Here is a 21,581-nt window from a genome sequence, read left to right on the forward strand (position 1 = left end):
ATCTTTCTTCATATGACAGGTTTCTAATTTGGAGGATTGACTTTATCATCCTACGCTGGACATGTTCAAGTGAATTTATATCCATTTTCTAGTACGGCGACCAAAACTGAACTGCGTAATCTAAATGGGGCCAAACCAGAGCAGGATATAGCTTTTTCTTTCAGGGAAATTACTGCGCGTGCCCTAAGCCTTTAGCTGGCCCATTAAGTGAACATAAGAACATAAGAACATAAGAACAAAGGCAACTGCAGAAGGCCTATTGGCCCATACGAGGCAGCTCCTATTTATAACCACCCAATCCCACTCATATACTTGTCCAACACGCGCTTGAAACAATCGAGGGACCCCACTTCCAGCACGTTACGCGGTAATTGGTTCCACAAATCAACAACCCTGTTACTGAACCAGTATTTACCCAAGTCTTTCCTAAATCTAAACTTATCCAATTTATACCCATTGTTTCGTGTTCTGTCTTGTGTTGATACTTTTAATACCCTATTAATATCCCCTTTGTTATGTCCATTCACCCACTTGTAAACCTCTATCATGTCACCCCTAACTCTTCGCCTTTCCAGTGAATGCAACTTAAGCTTTGTTAATCTTTCTTCATATGAAAGATTTCTAATTTGGGGAATTAACTTAGTCATCCTACGCTGGACACGTTCAAGTGAATTTATATCCATTCTATAATATGGCGACCAAAACTGAACTGCATAATCTAAATGGGGCCTAACTAGAGCAAGATATAGCTTGAGAACCACACCAGGTGTCTTGTTACTAACGCTGCGATTAATAAATCCAAGTGTCCGATTTGCCTTATTACGAACATTTATGCATTGATAATTTTGCTTTAAATTCTTACTAATCATAACTCCCAGATCCCTTTCGCAATTCGACTTCGCAGTCTCAACACCATCTAGCTCGTATCTTGTAACCCTATCATCATTACCTAACCTCAGAACTTTACATTTATCAGCATTAAACTGCATCTGCCAATCATTCGACCATTTCAAAACCCTATCTAGATCAACTTGAAGTGATAGTGAGTCCTCCTCCGAATTAATTTCCTTACCGATTTTCGTATCATCGGCAAATTTGCAAATGTTGCTACTCAAACCTGAATCTAAATCATTTATATATATTATAAACAACAGAGGTCCCAGGACAGAGCCCTGAGGCACCCCCACTTACAACATTTTCCCACTCTGACTTGACTCCATTTATACTAACTCTCTGTTTCCTTTGGTATAGTCATGCCCTAATCCAGCTTAATATAGCACCCCCAATACCATGAGACTCTAACTTTTTTTTTTATTATTTTTATTATTTTATTTTTAAGTGTTGCCTGTTTCTGTTTTACTTGGACGGAGTATGAGTATTTATGACTCGTATGGTCACTTCAGTAAGATTTTGCCCCGTGTGTTTAACAATTTCTGCTCTGTTGAATCAAAGTTGAACTCTTTTGGATTTGTAACTGTGCACTGTGTTAGATAATGTTACAGTGATAGCTGAAGAACAACACCAGGTGTCTTGTTACTAACGCTTCGATTAATAAATCCCAGTGTCCTATTTGCCTTACTACGAACATTTATGCACTGATATTTTTGTTTTAAATTCTTACTAATCATAACTGCCAGATCCCTTTCGCAATCCGACTTCGCAATCTCAATACTATCTAGCTCGTATCTTGTAACTCTATCATCATTACCTAGCCTCAGAACTTTACATTTATCAGCATTAAACTGCATCTGCCAATCTTTTGATCATGTCAAAACCCTATTTAGATCAACTTGGAGTGATATTGAGACTTTTTCCGTGTTTATTTCCCTCCCGATTTTTGTATCATCGGCAAATTATCAAATGTTACTGCTCAAACCTGAATCTAAATCATTTATATATATTATGAATAACAGAGGTCCCAGGACAGAGCCTATCTTGAGGATATCTTGAGAAGATTTCGGGTTACAGTTAGGATTGCTAAGGATAGTGATCCTTAGTGTCCCGCGGCCCGGTCCTCGACCAGGCCTCCCTTTTTGTTACACATACCCTCAGGAAGCAGCCCGTAGCAGCTATCTTACTCTAAGGTGCCTATTTACTGCTAAGTGAACAGTGGCATCAGGGTGAAAGAAACTCTTCCCATTTGTTTCCGCCTTCACCGGGAATCGAACCCAGAACCTCATGACTACGAATTAGAAGCGCTGTCCACTCAACTGTCAGGCCCCTTCAGTAAGTAGCCTTGAGGCACTCCACTTACAACATTTTCCCAGTCTGCCTTAACCCCATTTATACTAACTCTCTATTTCCTCTGGTATAGCCATGCCCTAACCCAACTTAATATAGCACCCCCAAAACCCTGAGCCTCTATCTTTTTAATCAGTCTTTCATGTGGCACTGTATAAAAATCTTTGCTAAAGTCAAGGTACACGACGTTACAAACCTTATCACCATCAACTGCCTCAACTCTGCTGAAATAAAATAATAGCAAATTTGTTAAACATGAACGGGACATTTGTAAAACCATGTTGACAAGTTGAGAATCTCTTATTAATTTATGTTTTTCAAGATGAAGACAAATGGTATTTGCAATTATCGATACAATTAACTTTCCCACAGTACACGTTAGGCTAATTGGCCGATTGTTTAATGCAAGTGATCTATCTTCTTTCTTAAAAATTGATAGCTCATTAGCAACCTTCCACGACTCTGGCACTCTGCCTGACTCAAATGGTTTATTAAATATGGTAGACAGTGGCTCACAAAGCTCCTCTTTGCATTCTTTAAGCACCCTGGCAAACACTTCATCCGGTCCTGGGGATTTGTTTGGTTTGAGGTTTTTACTATTTGTTTAATAATATCATCCCTGGTAATTGTTACACTAGTTAACCTGTCCCTCCTTCCCACCCACATAGATTTGTTCGGCTGAAGGCATAAGAGTTAAGTTCTTCTTTATTAAATACAGAGATAAAATATTTATTCAAAATACTACTCATCTCTTCGTCATTATCAGTTATCTGACCTTTCTCAGTTTTAATGGACCTATCCTTTCCCTAATATTTGTTAGAAATAACTGAAAAAAAAACGTTAGGATTTGCCTGTGCTTGCCCTGCTGTACGAACGTCATAGTTTCTTTTCGCCCTCCTTATACCTTTTTTAACATTTTTAACCAGTTGTACGAAATCTTGTTCTAAACTTACTTCCCCATTCTTAATCCTTTTGTACAAAGCTTTCTTTCTACCTTTAAGGTTCTTCAGATCCTGTGTTATCCATTTCAGGCCATTAGTATTCGATCTATTCAATTTGTACGGTATACTACATTCCTATGCTTTGCTTAAAATATTTTTAAATAAGTTAAATTTTGAAGTCACATCAAAATCCCTGTTTACATCACCCATCGCTGGGTTCACGTCTTGTTCCAAGACCGGCCCACCCTCTATGCCCAAGACTTTCCAATCTATTTGACCCCAAAAAAATTCTTAGACAATTAAAATAAGTTTTTCGAAAATCTGGCACTATAACAGAATTTTCTCCTACAGATCTATTCCATTCTATGCAAAATCTGATTACTTTCTGATCACTGTTTCCTAGCTCACTCCCCATTTCGATGTCATTAATTTGTATTTCCCTTTTTAGTCTAACATATTATTTTCCTTCGTTGTGTTGGGGTTTACCTCACTTCTTACTCTTTAGTCTTGCTCTAGGGTGAGCAATAGTTATGCTCAAAGTCACTCACCGTAGCCCTGCGGGTCTTCACTCAATCCTCACGGCGCCACTGCACGCCAGGAGAGTCTCCCAGTCAATCTTAACGGCCTCTTATTAAGAAAGAGTGAGAACACGACTCGTTCACTTGACTGTCGTGTGCCCTCCCTAACAATCGGGCTCTACGGTTAACCACAAGGTCGCCAACTGGTGTTTTAGGTGGCCAGTAACACCATCAGTGGACTGGAGGAATTAGTGGTAGCCTTGGCAAGGTCACACTCAAAAGATCAGGAAGGTACTTCTTGTTATCACTCTATGCTTACCAGTATAATATAGCCACAAGATCAATGGAGGGGATGATATAAACACAAAGATAGTTTTGTATTTTACTTAAAATGTATGAAAGATGTCACAAAGGCCAAACAACAACAAATAAATCAACTGATCCTGACGCGGCCGGTAATTCCCACGAATAGTATGCGATCACTAGGTGGCAACACCTCCCCTCCTCATCAAGTGTCAAGAACAGCTGATCGCCTGGCCTCTCCGCGCAAAAGCTTTGCTTGTTTTCTAGATTCACGCGCGCTGTTTCTTTAAATTCTCCAATATTACTAGAAACTCGCACACTCGATATTGGCACAAATAAACCGTATTACTCAGTTACACTGTACTCAGGCTCAAACAGTCTTTTCTACAATCAATGCTACCATGACTCACTGTAATGGCTTTACTTTGTTCTTCACTCAGCAATATATTATGAACTATTAACACTGGAGTTTTCAGTACTTTCTCTCGTGGGCGATAACGCAATAATTCACTGTACTCACAAACGACTTATCACTGCATGAACATAGCATATATAATGTAGATACATCAAATATCAATACATGGAAAATAAATGATTTCTGGGCACACAGCCTAACCTTCAAATACTGGCATAATATTATATATAATTTATCACTATATGTTCATATCAAAATCTATAGAAAGATATACACAACACAGTAAATTTATCACTTGTTCCTGGTGCCTGTACACACCAATAATCAACATGAATATTACTAGTACTCTTGATAGTACTGTCTAGCACACTGGTGCTTTATCGTGACATGGGTGAGACTTGCTCACGACATATAAAATCCTCAGGCTAGATAATATAGCCGAATAACATAGCTAACTAAAGGGGAATGGGGAGGGAACTAGAAACACCTACTTCACCCTATCCTCCGATGAGAGTCGAGATGTAGCTCCGGGTCCTCGTGTCGGGAACGCCCCCACACGACACGTTGTCGTGTCCTACCAGAGCCTCTCGTCGTCCCACCGTTTAGCGCGTCGTCTCCGTGCCTCCTCACTGCAGGTCCGTCCTCCTTCTTAACTTCTTGAAGGTTGGAGTCGGTCTCCTGGCCGTCGTCTTCTCCCAGCAACGGCTGTCGCCTATGTCTCAGCTACAGTCGTCCGGTTTCCCCAAATAGTCCTCTCTTCCTCAGCTACCCAGTGGCTCTGTCTGCCACTACGCTGTCACGAACTGGTGAATTGCCACAGACGTCACATACGTCGCTGCACGGCTTCACTGCTTCTTGCACAGCACCTGACTGGAGCACTTGTTGCTCAAATAACCGTCAATTCCCTCTTCTGGTTCAACACATGAACTAGGGAAGACTTCTCAGAGTACTGGCGGACTTCAGGTGACGCGTAAATCCACGGGAGCGGGAAACAACTGTCCAACTGACAGGACCAACCGTCGCACGTCCGACCTCTATGACGTGTCTTGTCTGACTGATGGCGCCAGAGTGGCGCGCGGCCTGGACCCCCTTCCTTCGTGACGTCACTTTCGCCACAGGAGGTTTTCATTGGCTCCCGGTGCCACATTGCTGTCGGTGACCAATCCGGTGCCACTGACGTCCCACGGTTTTGGCGGGAGATCAGGGAGGCTAGCGCCATCTTGGCTCCCTAAAGGGCCTAAACCACAGGCCAAAATATTACTATTTCACAAATTTCTCGGCTCTCCGAGAACACTTCACTCTCTCCCATATATCAAATTGTAGCCTGCAACGTAGAGAACGCTTGGGAAAAGTAGACATGACTCTTACTGCAGGCGTGGGAGAATTATAAGGGGGGAACTCCGTCACAGTTGGTTCCTTAATGTGTTACTTAAGATAGTAATCCTCAATAAATTCTAAAAAAAATTCAACTCTTTATTCCCTGTTGTGTTAATCCAGTTAATTCCACTAAAATTAAAGTCACCCATGACACAAATACTGTTTGACCTAGATGATCCACATATTTCATCCCATAGATGATTTGGTTCTCTTCTATCTACGCTTGGTGGCCTTATATAACTCCTATTATAAGATTATTAGCTTTTTCGTTTTATTCTAGCCAAATTATTTCTTTGTGTGGTTTAGTTTTGATTCCCTCTTTGAGACTAAATTTAAAATGTTCCCTAACCTATGTGGTTACTCGCCTTCCTCGTCTAATATCTTTCTGTGTGAAATAGTTTAAATTCGTTTTTTGATATTCAGCTAATAGTTCCCTGTTTTCTACATTCATCCATGTTTCGGTAAGTGCAGTAATATCTATTGTTTCTGGGCAAACAACAACATTTAAATAGTTTATTTTGTTTCTTAAACTCCCACTGTTCATGTAATATACCTAAGTGTATTGTTATTTTGAGGCCCTTCTTCTTCACTGTACATTTTGCCATTCCCCTAACCCCCCCCCCCCCCCCAACCAACACATACTTTTATGCCTCCTTTCTCCCCATAACACTATCAACTAACAGTTTAAACCCAAACAAACACCTCTAACCACAGGTTCCAACGAGTTGTAACAGCAACAACAGCAGCGCTAGATAAATGTACCCCATCCCGAGCATATATGTCATTCCTTCCATAGAAGTGTTCCCAGTTATCAAAGAATGATATTGCATTGAATTTACAATATATGTTCAGTCAGCAATTGACACCAAGTGCCCTCGACAACCATTCATTTCCAACTCCCTTTCTTTAATGAATGCCAAATATGATCGGGATTCCTCCCCTGCTCCTAACTAATTCTATGGCTGTCTTAAACCATTGTATCAGTGCCTCACTCCTAACTCGTCCTACATCATTTCTACCGGAAATGATGTTGATCCGGATATTTTCGTTAGATGATATTTTCGTTAACTTTCGTGAAATGAAGTTATAGAATGTTAATCCAGATATTTTCTTCAGAAAGTTGAATGTAGCACAAAGAAGGAACAACGGTTTCAAGCTCAAAAAATCATAATGTAGGACTGGGAACAGTAGATGCTTTTTCACCCACAGGGTTATTAACCCATGGAACCGCCTACCCACCGAAGCCATAACTGCCAAAACTGTGCTGAATTTCAAAATATACCTGGAAAAGATCATCAAGGCAAATGGGGCGACCTTCGAGAGGTCGCCGTCTTCCTTTCCTCGTCGAGGCCACTAGGGTTAGTGGTTATCAGGTAAATCAGGTAAAAAATCTATGTGGCTCCATAATAAAAACTTATTAGATTTGTTACACAGGATCTTACGTTCGAAAACCACACTGTATGTTATTATACCATTTCTTTCTAGGTGTTCAACCATTTGGCTTTAACAAGTTTTTCTGGTGTTTTGACTACCACGCTTGTTAATTAATAACACGGGTCTATAATTTAGAGGTTACTCTCGACTACCATTTTTATAAATTGGTACTATGTTTGCCTTTTTCTTTACATCTGCTAAAATTGTTGCGTACAAGGATATCTGGAATATTAATTGGAGTGGAATGCTCAGCTCAGTTGCACGTTCTCACAGCACCCAAGGTGAAAATCCATCAGGTCTACACAACCGTGTGTGTGTGTGCATTTACTGTTTGTGTTTGCAGAATCAAGGTATTAGCTCTTGGGCCCTGCGTTTCTAACAAATCTATTTTTCCTTAACTATATCTACTACATATATTTACCTCTAACACACGCACACACACCCAGGAAGCAGCCCGTAGCAGATGTCTAGCTCCCAGGTACCTATTTTCTGCTAGGTGAGCAGGAGCATCAGAGAGAAAGAAACTCTGCCCATTTGTTTCTGCCTCGGCCGGGAATCGTACCCGGCCCATTATGACTAAGACCCCCAAGCGCTATCCACTCAGCCGCGAGGCCCCATTGTGTGTGTGTTTTAGTATGACCTGGGGAGGCCTGGTCGACGACCGGGCCGCGGGGACGCTAAGCCCTGGAAGCACCTCAAGGTAACCTCAAGGTAGGACCGTTTGTCGTTGCTCCTTATAAAAAATATGTTTAAAATAATTTTGCTTTAAATACATAAAAAAAATTTAATAAAAATAATAAATATTTAATTTTCTTTCTCAAGAAAGTGAACAGTTTCTTGGATCAAGTGGTAAACAACACCTACCCAAGTGTTGACACGTTTTTCTTCGTTGGAGGTCTCTTGTTATCCTTCTCAGTTCTCAGGCAACTCAAGAAGACTGGAAGGTTCAACATTATTGTGTTTTACATTCACAGAATTGTCAGGTACGCTCTTTATTTTCAGTGTATATATATATACATCCTTGTATTGTGTATATATACATGCCTAAAATTCTACCTCTATCTTATGTTCTTAATATGCATTTAATTATGAGTAAAACATTATTATTATTATTATTATTATTATTGAACAAATCTACAAAGGCCTTGATGAGGGTTTGAACCTATGTGCTGGGTGTTCCCAAACGTGTTCAAGTCCACTTTTCCTTAGGAGCGTCTGTGAACATCTGCGCATTGGTTCGAAGCCCTCATCAAAGCCCTCATCAAAGCCCTTGTGGATTTGTTCATTTGATAAATCATGTTATTTTGTTTTCTGTTTGTATTATTATTATTATTATTATTATTATTATTATTATTATTATTATTATTATTATTATTATTATTATTATTATTATTTATTATTATTATTAGTATTCTTATAATTATTATTTTTATTTTTGAGAAAATCCTCCAAGGCTGTGAGGCGACACGAACTCATGTTTTCTCACTTGAGATACACGTTGCGTATCCTAAGATAGGGCGTATGGTGTTCTTAGCCTTGGCCTGGCTTCAGGAGGGGCCTCCAAACTTCCTGTGATTTCAGCTGGGTCCTGGTAGTGGGTTTGTTTCGCCTCACAGCCCTGGTGGATTTTCTCAACGATGTATCACGTTAGTGTGATTTTCTGTACATTATTATCATTATTATCAGTGATAGTATTATTGGTCTTGGCATTTATGGTCATTCATATAGAGATTTTACATTAGTTTGATGTTGGTTTTAAGACCCATCAACCACTTTAGGGTTTTTAAGACCCCCACAAGAGCTTACTGACCAACCAGGAAGTATAATTCATTGTATCGGGGACAGGCAGCCAGTGTATATATATATATATATATATATATATATATATATATATATATGTCGTACCTAGTAGCCAGAATGCACTTTTTAGCCTATTATGCAAAGCCCGATTTGCCTAATAAGCCAAGTTTTCATGAATTAATTGTTTTTCGACTACCTAACCTACCTAACCTAACCTAACCTAACTTTTTTGGCTACCTAACCTAACCTAACCTATAAAGATAGGTTAGGTTAGGTTAGGTAGGGTTGGTTAGGTTCGGTCATATATCTACGTTAATTTTAACTCCAATAAAAAAAATTGACCTCATACATAATGAAATGGGTAGCTTTATCATTTGATTAGAAAAAAATTAGAGAAAATATATTAATTCAGGAAAACTTGGCTTATTAGGCAAATTGGGCCTTGCATAGTAGGCTGAGAAGTGCGTTCTGGCTACTAGGTACGACATATATATATATATATATATATATATATATATATATATATATATATTGTATAATTAATTCCATACAGTCCCACAAAAGTGCGCTTAATATCTCTACAGCAAATCTACACATATATTCAAACCTGCGCTTGAAAAGCATCATTCTAAAGTAAACAGGACCCTCGAAAAAGAGCTCTGAATTTTGCGTGCTCTTAAACAATGAACTCGACGGGGCTCTACAGAGGCAAATAGAGCCTTACTGTGCTTGATGTGGGGGGCAATTAAGCTGCCTGAATGGGTAAAAGCAGGATCGCCGATAGGAAGTAAGACTTGCTGAAAAGCAGGTAGGTAGGCAGGCAAGCAGGCGAGCACACAAGCTGGACGGTATGGGCAAATACATGGATGTGAGCAGGAAAGGACACAAGCAGGCAGTCAGACAGGTGGGGGCTGTCTAGATAGGAAAGCAGGTAGATAGGAAATCAAGCAGGTTCGCTGACAGCAAAAATGCAGCAATGGCAAGCATGCAAGCAAACAAAAAGAGCCACGCAAATAAGCCGGAAAAGCAGAAAGAAAGGCAGGCACTTATATATATATATATATATATATATATATATATATATATATATATATATATATATATATATATATGTATATATATATATATATATATATATATATATATATATATATATATATATATATATATATATATATATATATGTATGTATATATATACATGTCAGGCTTATATCAAGGTCCCTCTCCCAAGGATGCAACCCAACAATAAGCTAACTCCTGGGTATCTATTTAGTACTAGGTGAACGCTAGAAATATGTAATAGGAAAATAGGAAACAAGCCCAACCATTTCTGTCCCGCCAGGGATTCAAACCCGGAATTTCCGATTGTGAGTCGAGAACGAACCAGACTGTATTACATTGCTCAGAACTAAAGTAAACTCTTAAGTGCATATACACTGAGTAGCAAGGTACACTTTTCATTCTATGTAATACTTTGGCCAGTTGCCAGCACTTATGGTAGTATCGACTACCAATTTAAGAAGTACAGTGGCTCATAGTGTATCAATGCTTCTAAAGGGCACAGGAGAGGAGTAACTATATCTAAGTAGATAGGGAATACGATCCTTACTCCTGTAAATGCTTACAGTATTATAGAAGTGAATTCCTCTTAGCTACACTAACTTTACTATAGTAATATGTGCTTCCTAGCTGTATTAATACGATAATGAAGCATTCAGCCTAGTTTTTATCAGCCATATATCTTACTGAAAGAAATTTATGTATGAAAATTGCCCCCCCCCCCCCCCCCAAAAAAAAAAAAAGACGTAAACGTCATGGATTTCTGAACATTAAACACTCTGGCAGTCCTTGGCCTGACTAGGCAAATACACACACAAAAAAAAAATTGTACACCTAACCACTGCTTTCTTCCTTCCTGAGGTGCATAGTTATTTTTTCGTTACGGAACGCTTTCGGCACTAGTCTTAACTCATGACATTTTATGTGTGTTTCAACAGTTATTTCAGTTTTTTCTTATGTGAAAACCTGTGAAGTTGAGACAGTTAGAACGAATGTTAAAATCCCCGCAATGCTCTTTCTGATTTGTTATTCACATATCACGTCATTGTGATTTCTTTGTGTTTTGAGACAGTTTGTGAGTATATATGTTTTGAGACATTTGTGAGTAGAGAGAGTTGGAGATTGGAGAGAGAAGGGAAAGTGAGGAGAGAGAGGGGGGGATGAGGAGAGAGAAGGGGGGGGAAGAGAGGAGAGAGAGGGGGGAGTGAGGAGAAAGAAGGGGAGTGAGAAGAGAGAGGGGGAGTATCTAGGGGGGGGGAGACCTTTGTGAGTTGAGATAGGAGATTGGAGAGAGAATGGAGAGTGAGAGAGAGGGGGGGAATGAAGAGAGAGAGGGGGGGGAGAGGAGAGAGAGGGGGAGTGAGGAGAGAGAATGGGAGTGACGAGAAAGATGGGGAGTGAGAAGAGAGAGGGGGGAGTGAGGAGAAAGTGGGGAAGTGAGGAGAAAGTGGGGAAGTGAGGAGAGAGAGGGTGGAGTGAGGGGAGAGAGAGAGAGGGGGGGGTGAAGAGAGAGTGGGAAAGTGAGGACAGAGATAGGGAGTGAGGAGAGAGAGGAGGAGTGGGAAGAGAGAGGGGGGAGTGAGGAATGAGAAGGGGAGTGAGTAGAGAGAAGGGGGAGTGATGAGAGAGAAGGGGGAGTGATGAAAGAGAGGGGAATGAGGAGAGAGAGAGAGAGAGAGAGAGAGAGAGAGAGAGAGAGAGAGAGAGAGAGAGAGAGAGAGAGAGAGAGAGAGAGAGAGAGAGAGAGAGAGAGAGAGGGAGAGAGAGAGAGAGAGAGAGAGAGAGAGAGAGAGAGAGAGAGAGAGAGAGAGAGAGAGAGAGAGAGAGAGAGAGAGAGAGAGAGAGAGAGAGAGAGAGAGAGAGAGAGAGAGAGAGAGAGAGAGAGAGAGAGAGAGAGAGGAGAGAGGGAGAGAGAGAGAGAGAGAGAGAGAGAGAGAGAGAGAGAGAGAGAGAGAGAGAGAGAGAGAGAGAGAGAGAGAGAGAGAGAGAGAGAGAGAGAGTGAGGAGAGAGAGTTAGAAGTAAGGAGAAGGGAAGAGAGAAGAAAGAGGGGGGAGTGAGGAGAGAGAAGGGGGACTGAAAAAAGAGAGGAGGAGTGAGGAGAGAAAAGAGAGAGAGAAGGGAGTGAGGAGGGAGAGGCGGGGGATCGACTGAAGAGAGAGACAGAGGGAGGGGGGAGGAGTGAGGAGAGAGAGAGCCTCCCTCAACTAGTGAACATATGTGTTAGCAAAAAAAAGGTTAAATTTTCCCTTCGTAAAGCCAATGACAATTAAGGATCTCAATACACAGCATTTTGAATGGTATATATACATATATATATATATATATATATATATATATATATATATATATATATATATATATATATATATATATATATATATATATATATATATATATATATATATACACAACTTTAGAACACTTTCCCACCAGGAGACTCGAACCCTAGCCAGCACAGAAGCCTTCCAGCAACTGGCATAACAGGTATGCCTTTAACCCACTGTGCAGTGGGTTAAAGGCGTACCTGTTATGCCAGTTGCTGGAAGGCTTCTGTGCTGGCTAGGGTTCGAGTCTCCTGGTGGGAAAGTGTTCTAAAGTTGTATAACTTCACTCTCGTGTTTAGGAGAGTTGTGCATCATATATATATATATATATATATATATATATATATATATATATATATATATATATATATATATATATATATTTATATATATATATATATATATATGCGGAAAATCCACAGAGAAATATGAAAGGAGGTGAACGTTTCGGCTTTGTTAAAGCCTTTGTCAACACCAGACTGTTGACCAGATACAGACTATCGCTGTATCTATCGATGATTTCCGTGTTCTTTGTTAAGACTTCAGTCTGGTGTTGACAAAGGCTTTAACAAAGCCGAAACGTTCACCTCCTTTCATATTTCTCTGTGGATTTTCCGCATAAAATGATCAGTGTTTTGTGATCGTCAATTGCATATATATATATATATATATATATATATATATATATATATATATATATATATATATATATATATATATATATATATTAGTATATTTTGGTAGCAGTCTTTCCTGTAGACATATATTATTAAATATGACCGAAAAAGTAAGATTAATAATTCTAACTCGAATTTTCTCAATATTTCTTATATTTCTTTTCACTGTTGATGGTAATTGAAAAATCAATTCTCCAAAATTCATTTTTATTTCTAGTCTGACGCGACACTTGAACGCGTTTCATAATAACTTATTACATTTTTAAAGACTTTAGTTTACATACACACAACTATAACCTGCAAACACTAAACAGAGTTTAAACAGCTTTGATTTTATACCTGCATTTGGGTGAGGTGATATGTTACAACACTTTTGGATGAGGTGAAAACAAACTTTCAACACAAGACAGAACACGAAACAATGGGTATAATATTTTGTAAGTTAAAGGGAAGAATGGAAGTAACTGCAAAGGGCCTATTGACCCATATTTCTTGATGCTTCTATATTGGTGCGGAGTCTTGAAGTGGGTAGAATATAGTTGTGCATTAATTGGCTGTTGATTGCTGGTGTCGACTTCTTAATGTGTAGTGCCTCGCAGATATCTAGCCGCCTGCTATCGCTGTATCTATCGATGATTTCCGTGTTCTTTGTTAAGACTTCTCTGGTGATGGTCTGGTTGTGGGAAGAGATTATATGTTCCTTAATGGAGCCCTGTTGCTTATGCATCGTTAATCGCCTGGAAAGAGATGTTGTTGTCTTGCCTATATACTGAGTTCTTTGAGGCTTACAGTCCCCAAGCGGGCATTTGAAGGCATAGACGACATTGTTCTCTTCTAAAGCGTTTTGCTTTGTGTCTGGAGAGTTTCTCATGCATTATCTCACTATTTTCATAGTATTATCTCACATCTCTGACCTTTATTATAAAGGTCAGAGATGTGCTTTATTATATAAAGGTCAATAACATACATACATAATCTCACACATTTAGCTTGTGAATATTTTGCTTATAAAATATCGCGCTGGGGATCCCAACAGGTTGGTACCGTCTATTGGGCTGGTTGCTGGGCTGTATGCTACTGTTGCTCACTTGTTTGTGTCCGGACCAATAGCTGATTACTGGACTGTCGTGCAGAGAAGCTGCCAACTCACCTGGTGGCGAGATGTGCTATTCATTGATAACTTTGTGTCGGACCCAATTGAACCCGGCACTCAGGGAGACGTGAGTTGCAGAAAATTGTTTCTGTAAGTTTTCTTAATGGTCAAAATTCACATATATACTCCTAAATTTTTTTAACAATCTGTTATGATTATTTAATATATATTATTATTAGGTATCAAGTGCATGAAATTATATGCAGATGTGTATCAAAATATATCTGAGCTTTAATATTTTAACGAGTAATAACAGTTATTGTTACAGTTTAGTGTGGTATCTGTACAGTGGCAGTGCACATAAAGTATAGAAAATAAAAACTTACACATTCTTCAGTGTCTGGGACAGTGCTGGTACCTGGCAGTGGACACACAGTTCTACCTGATCTCTCCTCTCATTCTCCTCCCCCTCTACTTCTACAGTGCTGTAGGTGGGTTATCGTTCCTCATAAATTTTTCCAAATTTTTTTTAAGTATTGATTGAGAAAATGGAAGACAGTTTAAATTCATTTATGTCGTCAAAAACCTGTATAATTTGTATAGCAAATACTCATATGCAACATAATGTTATATTTTTGGAAGTAGAGGATAAAGACTAAAAATAGAGAAAAATTAGATACCATGCAACGTGCACACTCAGCAACCATGAACATAGAAAACACTAGAGAGAAGCGTACCCCATGTTGACAACCCCTCAGAATGGAGGCATAAACTAATCTTCTTGCAACACATGTTGCAGGTCAAGTGTTGCTGTACGTGCTCAGTCTCGCCTCGGTCATCATCCCCGCCTCCATCATATATGCATATGACCTCGCACCTACTAATTTAATTGTGGACCCGTGAGTTGATTGGGGATTATTACACTTGTGTGTACTCCTCATATAAACATTAGTTCCCGAAATTGTGCATATTTGTTATTTATATCTTTATATCTGCAATGACAATACAAATTGTCATTGCTAAACTATGTTATGCTCGGAAATAACTCAAAAATATTATATATTTTCTGAAAATAAAATATTTATTCCATGCATATAACACACACACACACGTGCATTACATGGATATTATGTATTGATATTGCTTGTATTATGAAGATAATTGTTACTGTAACTGTTATTCAGCAAGTCGAATGATTACGTGGAGATGGTGTACTCGAAACCTTGGTGCCGAGCCGGGCCCTGGCTGGTGGGCATCTGGCTAGGCTATGTCTTCTACACTCAAGGGAACAAGAGGGTCATTCTTACCAAGGTAAGAAGGAAACTTCCTTATTCACGTAATGACATGCTTCTTGATTTTGTTAATTTATTATGCACCCAATCCCGTGGCCTGTAGTGGACCCCATACTTATACTGAGGGCAGTAGTGGACCCCATACTTATACTGAGGGCGGTAGTGGACCCCATACTTATACTAAGGGCGGTAGTGGACCCCATACTTATACTGAGGGCGAACGTGGACCCCATACTTATACTGAAGGCAGTAGTGGACCCCATACTTATACTAAGGGCGGTAGTGGACCCCATACTTATACTGAGGGCGAACGTGGACCCCATACTTATATTGAACGCAGTAGTGGACCCCATACTTATACTAAGGGCGGTAGTGAGCCCTATACATATACTGAGGGCATAGTGAACCCTATACATATACTGAGGGCGGTAGTAAACCCTATACATATTCTGAGGGCGGTAGTGAACCCTATACATATACTGAGGGTGATAGTGGACCCCATACTTATACTAAGGGCAGTAGTGGTACATATATATAAATACGAACAAGCCTGAATGGTCCCCAGGACTATATGCGATGGAAAACTCCCACCCCAGAAGAGACTCGAACCCATACTCCCTGGAGCAACGCAACTGGAATCTACAGGATGCCTTAATCCGCTTGACCATCAGGACAATAAGGAAGTGATAGCTGAAGCTATTTGAACCACTTCCCCGCTGGCACTCGGATGGTAATCTTGGGCAAAGCATTTTATCAAATCACCTCTTTCTTTGGGGCCCATGTGAGGATCACAAATGCGAACAAGCCTGAATGATCCCCAGGACTATATGCGACTGAAAACTCACACCTCAGAAGTGACTCGAACCCATACTCCCAGGAGCAACGCAACTGGTATCTACAGGACGCCTTAATCCGCTTGACCATCACAACCGGACAATAAGGAAGTGATAGCCGAAGCTATTTGAACCACTTCCCCGCTGGCACTCGGATGGTAATCTTGGGCATAGCATTTTATCAAATCACCTCATTCTTTGGAGCACACGTGAGGAACACAAATACGAACAAGCCTAAATGGTCCCCAGGACTATATGCAACTGAAAACTCACACCCCAGAAGTGACTCGAACCCATACTCCCAGGAGCAACGCAACTGGTATCTACAGGACGCCTTAATCTGCTTGTAGTCCTGTAAAAATCTTGTATCTATCTCTTTTCGTTTTATAGTAAATCTTGTATGTAGAAGTTGTATCTTCTAATAGAAGATACAACTAACGATTTACTATAAAACCAAAAAAACGGCCAGCCTACTTATGAGAAACTCTCCAGACACAAAGCAGAATGCTTTAAAAGAGACCAATGTCGTCTATGCCTTCAAATGCCCACTTGGGGACTGTAAGCCTCAAAGAACTCAGTATATAGGCAAGACAACATCTCTTTCCAGGCGATTAACGATGCATAAGCAACAGGGCTCCATTATGGAACATATAATCTCTTCCCACAACCAGACCATAACCAGAGAAATCTTAGCAAACAACACAGAAATCATCGATAGATACAGCGACAGCAGGCGGCTTGACATCTGCGAGGCACTACACATCAAGAAGTCAACACCAGCAATCAACAGCCAATTAATGCACAACTATATTCAACCCACTTCAAGACTCCGCTCCAATATAGAAGCATCAAGAAATATGGGCCAATAGGCCCTCTGCAGTTACTTCCATTCTTACCTTCAATTTACCAAATTAATACCCATTGTTTCGTGTTCTGTCCTGTGTTGAAAGTTTTGTTCACCTCATCCAAAACTGTTGTAACATATCACCTCACCCAAAATGCGGGTATAAAATAAAATGAAAGTTGTTTAAATCATAGCGTAGTAAGAACTCTGTTTAGTGTTTGCAGGTTATAGTTGTGTGTGTAAGCTAAAAGTCTTTGAAAATGTAATAAGTTATTACGAAACGCGTTCAAGTGTCGCATGAGACTAGAAATAGAAATTAATTTTGGAGAATTGATTTTTAAATTACCATCAATAGTGAAAAGAAACATAAAGAAATATTGAGAAAATTCGTGTTAGAATTATTAATCATACTTTTTCGGTCATATTTAATAATATATATCTACAGGAAAGACTGCTACCATATATACTAATATATATATATATATATATATATATGTCGTACCTAGTAGCCAGAACTCACTTTTTGGCCTACTATTCAAGGCCCGATTTGCCTAATAAGCCAAGTTTTCCTGAATTAATATATTTTTTCTAATTTTTTTCTTATGAAATGATAAAGCTACCCATTTCATTATGTATGAGGTCAATTTTTTTTATTGGAGTTAAAATTAACGTAGATATATGACCGAACCTAACCAACCCTACCTAACCTAACCTAACCTATATATATAGGTAAGGTTAGGTTAGGTAGCCAAAAAAAGCTAGGTTAGGTTAGGTAGACGAAAAAAACATTAATTCATGAAAACTTGGCTTATTAGGCAAATCGGGCCTTGCATAGTAGGCTGAGAAGTGAGTTCTGGCTACTAGGTACGACATATATATAATATATATATTAGTATATTTTGGTAGCAGTCTTTCCTGTAGACATATATTATTAAATATGACCGAAAAAGTAAGATTAATAATTCTAACACGAATTTTCTCAATCTTTCGTACATTTCGTTTCACTGTTGGAGGTAAATCAAAAATCAATTCTCCAAAATTCATTTTTATTTCTAGTCTGATGCGACACAAGCGCGTTTCGTAAAACTTATTACATTTTCAAAGACTTTAGTTCACAAATACACAACTGAATAGAACTTACTCATCTCCGATTTTATATCTACATTTGAGTGAGGTGGAAGGGGTGATGTGGCATTAATACAAGACAGAACAAGATGTGGTGTTGCAAACCCGTTCTCACACAAGACAGCACATATGTGACCTAATGCTTAAAGTCAATATGTTGAATATGAATTAGTAAATATGTGATATATTCCCAGTTACTTTTTTTACCAAGGCCCAAACTCTTCCTCACGTACCAATTTACGTGTCACAGTACCCGTCCGTCAACATAGATAGCAGAATATTCGTGATTGGTTCAATTATAAGGAAAATTGTAGTTTTCAGGTCCCACATGGGTTGTGAAATTTACCTACTGTTGTCCATGCTCTTATAATATTACAGATCAGCTATATCCTATTGAAGGCTCGTAGTTTTGTTTTGAGAAATATTAGTTGTTCTTAGTAAATTATAATAAGCACTATAAATTATTACATAGAATAACAGTGCTTCACCAATCAATATTATATACCATAGTTTGGCTTTAAAAATCTTTAAAGAATGTTTTGTAGGAACGCTAACAGAAAACGATGTTACATTTGAATGTCTATGGGGTAAACTACTGCAAACAGGACGGTATTGTGTCTACTATACCAACTATAGCTAGGATGGGTATATTGTCACCTACCGCCTGTTAGGTGGGAAAGGGGTCCAATACCACCCACAGGATGGGTATGAGGGTCACATCCACCCACAGGATGAGTATGGGGATCACATCCACCCACAGGAAGGGTATGGGGTCCAATACCACCCACAGGATGAGTATGGCGTCCACTACAACCCACAGGATGGGTATGGGGCTCCAACCACCCATAGAATGGGTATGGGGCTCCAACCACAAATAAAATGGGTATAGGGTCCAATAACACCCACTGGATGTGTATTGCTTCCATTGCCGCGCGTCGAGCTCGAAAACCGCAGCATTCATCTCAGAACCATGCCTATTTCACACAGATTCCTTAATAAACGTAAGAGTTTTATATGTCACAAGAAAGATAGAAATATAAGCTTCATTCTAAATACCTTACCATGGGCATATTTAAATTTAAAGCGAAGATACGTGTACTTTTATAATAGCCGAGCTTTAACCCCGGACAGATTGATCGACCGAGCAACTCTCTCTCAGAACAATGTTTATTTCACGTGAATTCGTTAATAAACATATATGTTTTATATGTCTCAAGAAAGGCAGACATATAAGCTTCACTTTAAACACTTTACCATAGACATATTTAAAGTTCTAATGAAGATACATGTATTTTAAAAATTACGGAGCTCCCACCCCGTACAGACTGAACGACAGAGCAACTCTCTCTCAGATCAATGTTTATTTCACGTAAATTCGTTAATAAACACAAATGTTTTATATGTCTTAAGCAAGATAGAAATAAGAGCTTCATTTTCAATACATTACAATAGACATATTTATAGCTCAAGTGAAGATACATATGTTTTTATAGTAGCGCTCAGTAGCTTGTCGGGCATGGAGTGCAGACGCCTACGCACTTGCCGATATATTGTATAATTATCAAAGATACGCTAATAAAGCCTAAAATCTTATATACCTCCAGATAGACCGAGATATGAACATTATTATGATTTCACCAAATGAAATATATCATGTTCGAGAACAAAGATATATCAATTTTAAATTAAGTTTCGACTCTTGGTCGGGCGAGAGAGAGGGAGCGACTCTCGCCCCATCTATTGGAGATTCTGTCCACTAAAGACCCAAAGCTACTCAAACCCTCCTAGCATTATTTAAGTAATGAAGTAATATGGTATATTTACTATAATGTGGGTGCTGAATGCAGAACATGAGAAAACATATATTTACTCCAAACTAATATAATTTCATTATGAAATAAGTAAATAAGTAGCATCAAAGGAAGTCGACGGTCCAAGCGTCAATGTTGTGGAACGACTTATCCAAGATATATCGTTGTTCGGAAAGTGTTTGTTGGCATATCCAGTTGTCGCACTTCTCTGCACAAATTATCACAAATTTAAATTATAATGTTAACAAGTAGAATACGTATTTTTAATAAAATCTAACATAGCTAGCCAGAAAACATTTAACATTTATTAAAAAAATATATGTTTGGAAGTTAAATCGACTTCATAGGACAATAGTGTTGTTATATATACTCGTTATTCGTTGACATGCGTTCGCTACTTAAACTACCATGTACTGTACTTATGTGAAATCTCCCATGTCTCTTCGCTCATCTCACCGAACCCTACAGGCTCTGTGATATATTGTTTAATTAATTGAGATTCACAAATAAAGCTTATAATTGTATATGTTATCAAAAAGGCAGAGCTTATTTTAGTTCATTTATTATGCACCCCATACCCATCCTATGGGCGATAGTGGAGTGTTACAGAGGCGCATAATGGGCTCAGGGACTGAGCCCCACAATTCATATAGTCAAGGAAGTTATAATCTTGATAAGCTAGTTACAAAAGTCAATGCACATTGTCACATCAACAATGGGCTCGAGACCGACCACAAGTACAGTTTATAATTTAAGCAACTGACATATATGGAGGGCTAGTGTCACAATTGATTTGTTTATCCTACACATAACCCCCTCTCCCCCATCCAATGGGCAGCGGTGGATAGGTTACAATCAAGTCGTTTTTTGCGTTTTATTCAGAGATTAGATCTTATTGGGTGAGGAAAGATATTCATATTTTAAAGAAGGCTTCTTGGCTGATGCTCTCCATTGATGGAAAATATACAACCTTTTGAAAATCAATGTTAGTTTGATCTAGATATTGTAATTAACGAAAGTATTTATGTCATCTGAAAGGTAGAAATATAGGCTACATCTAAAATCCTTTGTCAAAAATATAACTAAAGTGAAAACGAAGATATATGCGTTTTGATAGTTACTTGATGGCTAGCTCTGAGAGTGTGAAGCCCTGCACACCAGCCAATAAATTGTATAATTAGTTTCCATATATTTTAATTAATCTTAAAAATCTATATGTCAGAAGAAAGGAAGATGTAGCCGTTAATGTGACAACATTTAAAAATATATATATCTTAAGTTAAATAAATAATATCACCTTATCGCCGGTGTCCGGACACATAAAAATTACCTAGGTATCAGTATCCAGCCAGGCGGGGATCACAGGCTGCACAATACTGATAAATTATGTAATGCACAACTTGTGGTCCATCTCGAACCCATTTATGATGTGACGACTTATAGTGAATTTTGTAACTAGCTCATCAAGATTGTAACTTGCTTAGCTAAATG

The 21,581-nt window shown here is 38.9% G+C and overlaps 1 protein-coding gene across 1 annotated transcript in view; it reads left to right on the forward strand.

Annotated features, from left to right (window-relative positions):
- LOC123765211 (nose resistant to fluoxetine protein 6) overlaps positions 1-21,581 on the forward strand; it is a 167,261-nt gene that overhangs the window by 92,304 nt on the left and 53,376 nt on the right. Inside the window, exons 9-13 of the mRNA XM_045753681.2 lie at positions 8,052-8,212; positions 14,129-14,312; positions 14,583-14,676; positions 14,985-15,084; positions 15,370-15,496. Coding sequence (XP_045609637.1) covers positions 8,052-8,212; positions 14,129-14,312; positions 14,583-14,676; positions 14,985-15,084; positions 15,370-15,496 — 666 coding nt within the window. The remainder of the gene's footprint in view (positions 1-8,051; positions 8,213-14,128; positions 14,313-14,582; positions 14,677-14,984; positions 15,085-15,369; positions 15,497-21,581) is intronic.

Source organism: Procambarus clarkii, chromosome 33, assembly GCF_040958095.1.
Source record: "Procambarus clarkii isolate CNS0578487 chromosome 33, FALCON_Pclarkii_2.0, whole genome shotgun sequence".
Taxonomy (NCBI): domain Eukaryota; kingdom Metazoa; phylum Arthropoda; class Malacostraca; order Decapoda; family Cambaridae; genus Procambarus; species Procambarus clarkii.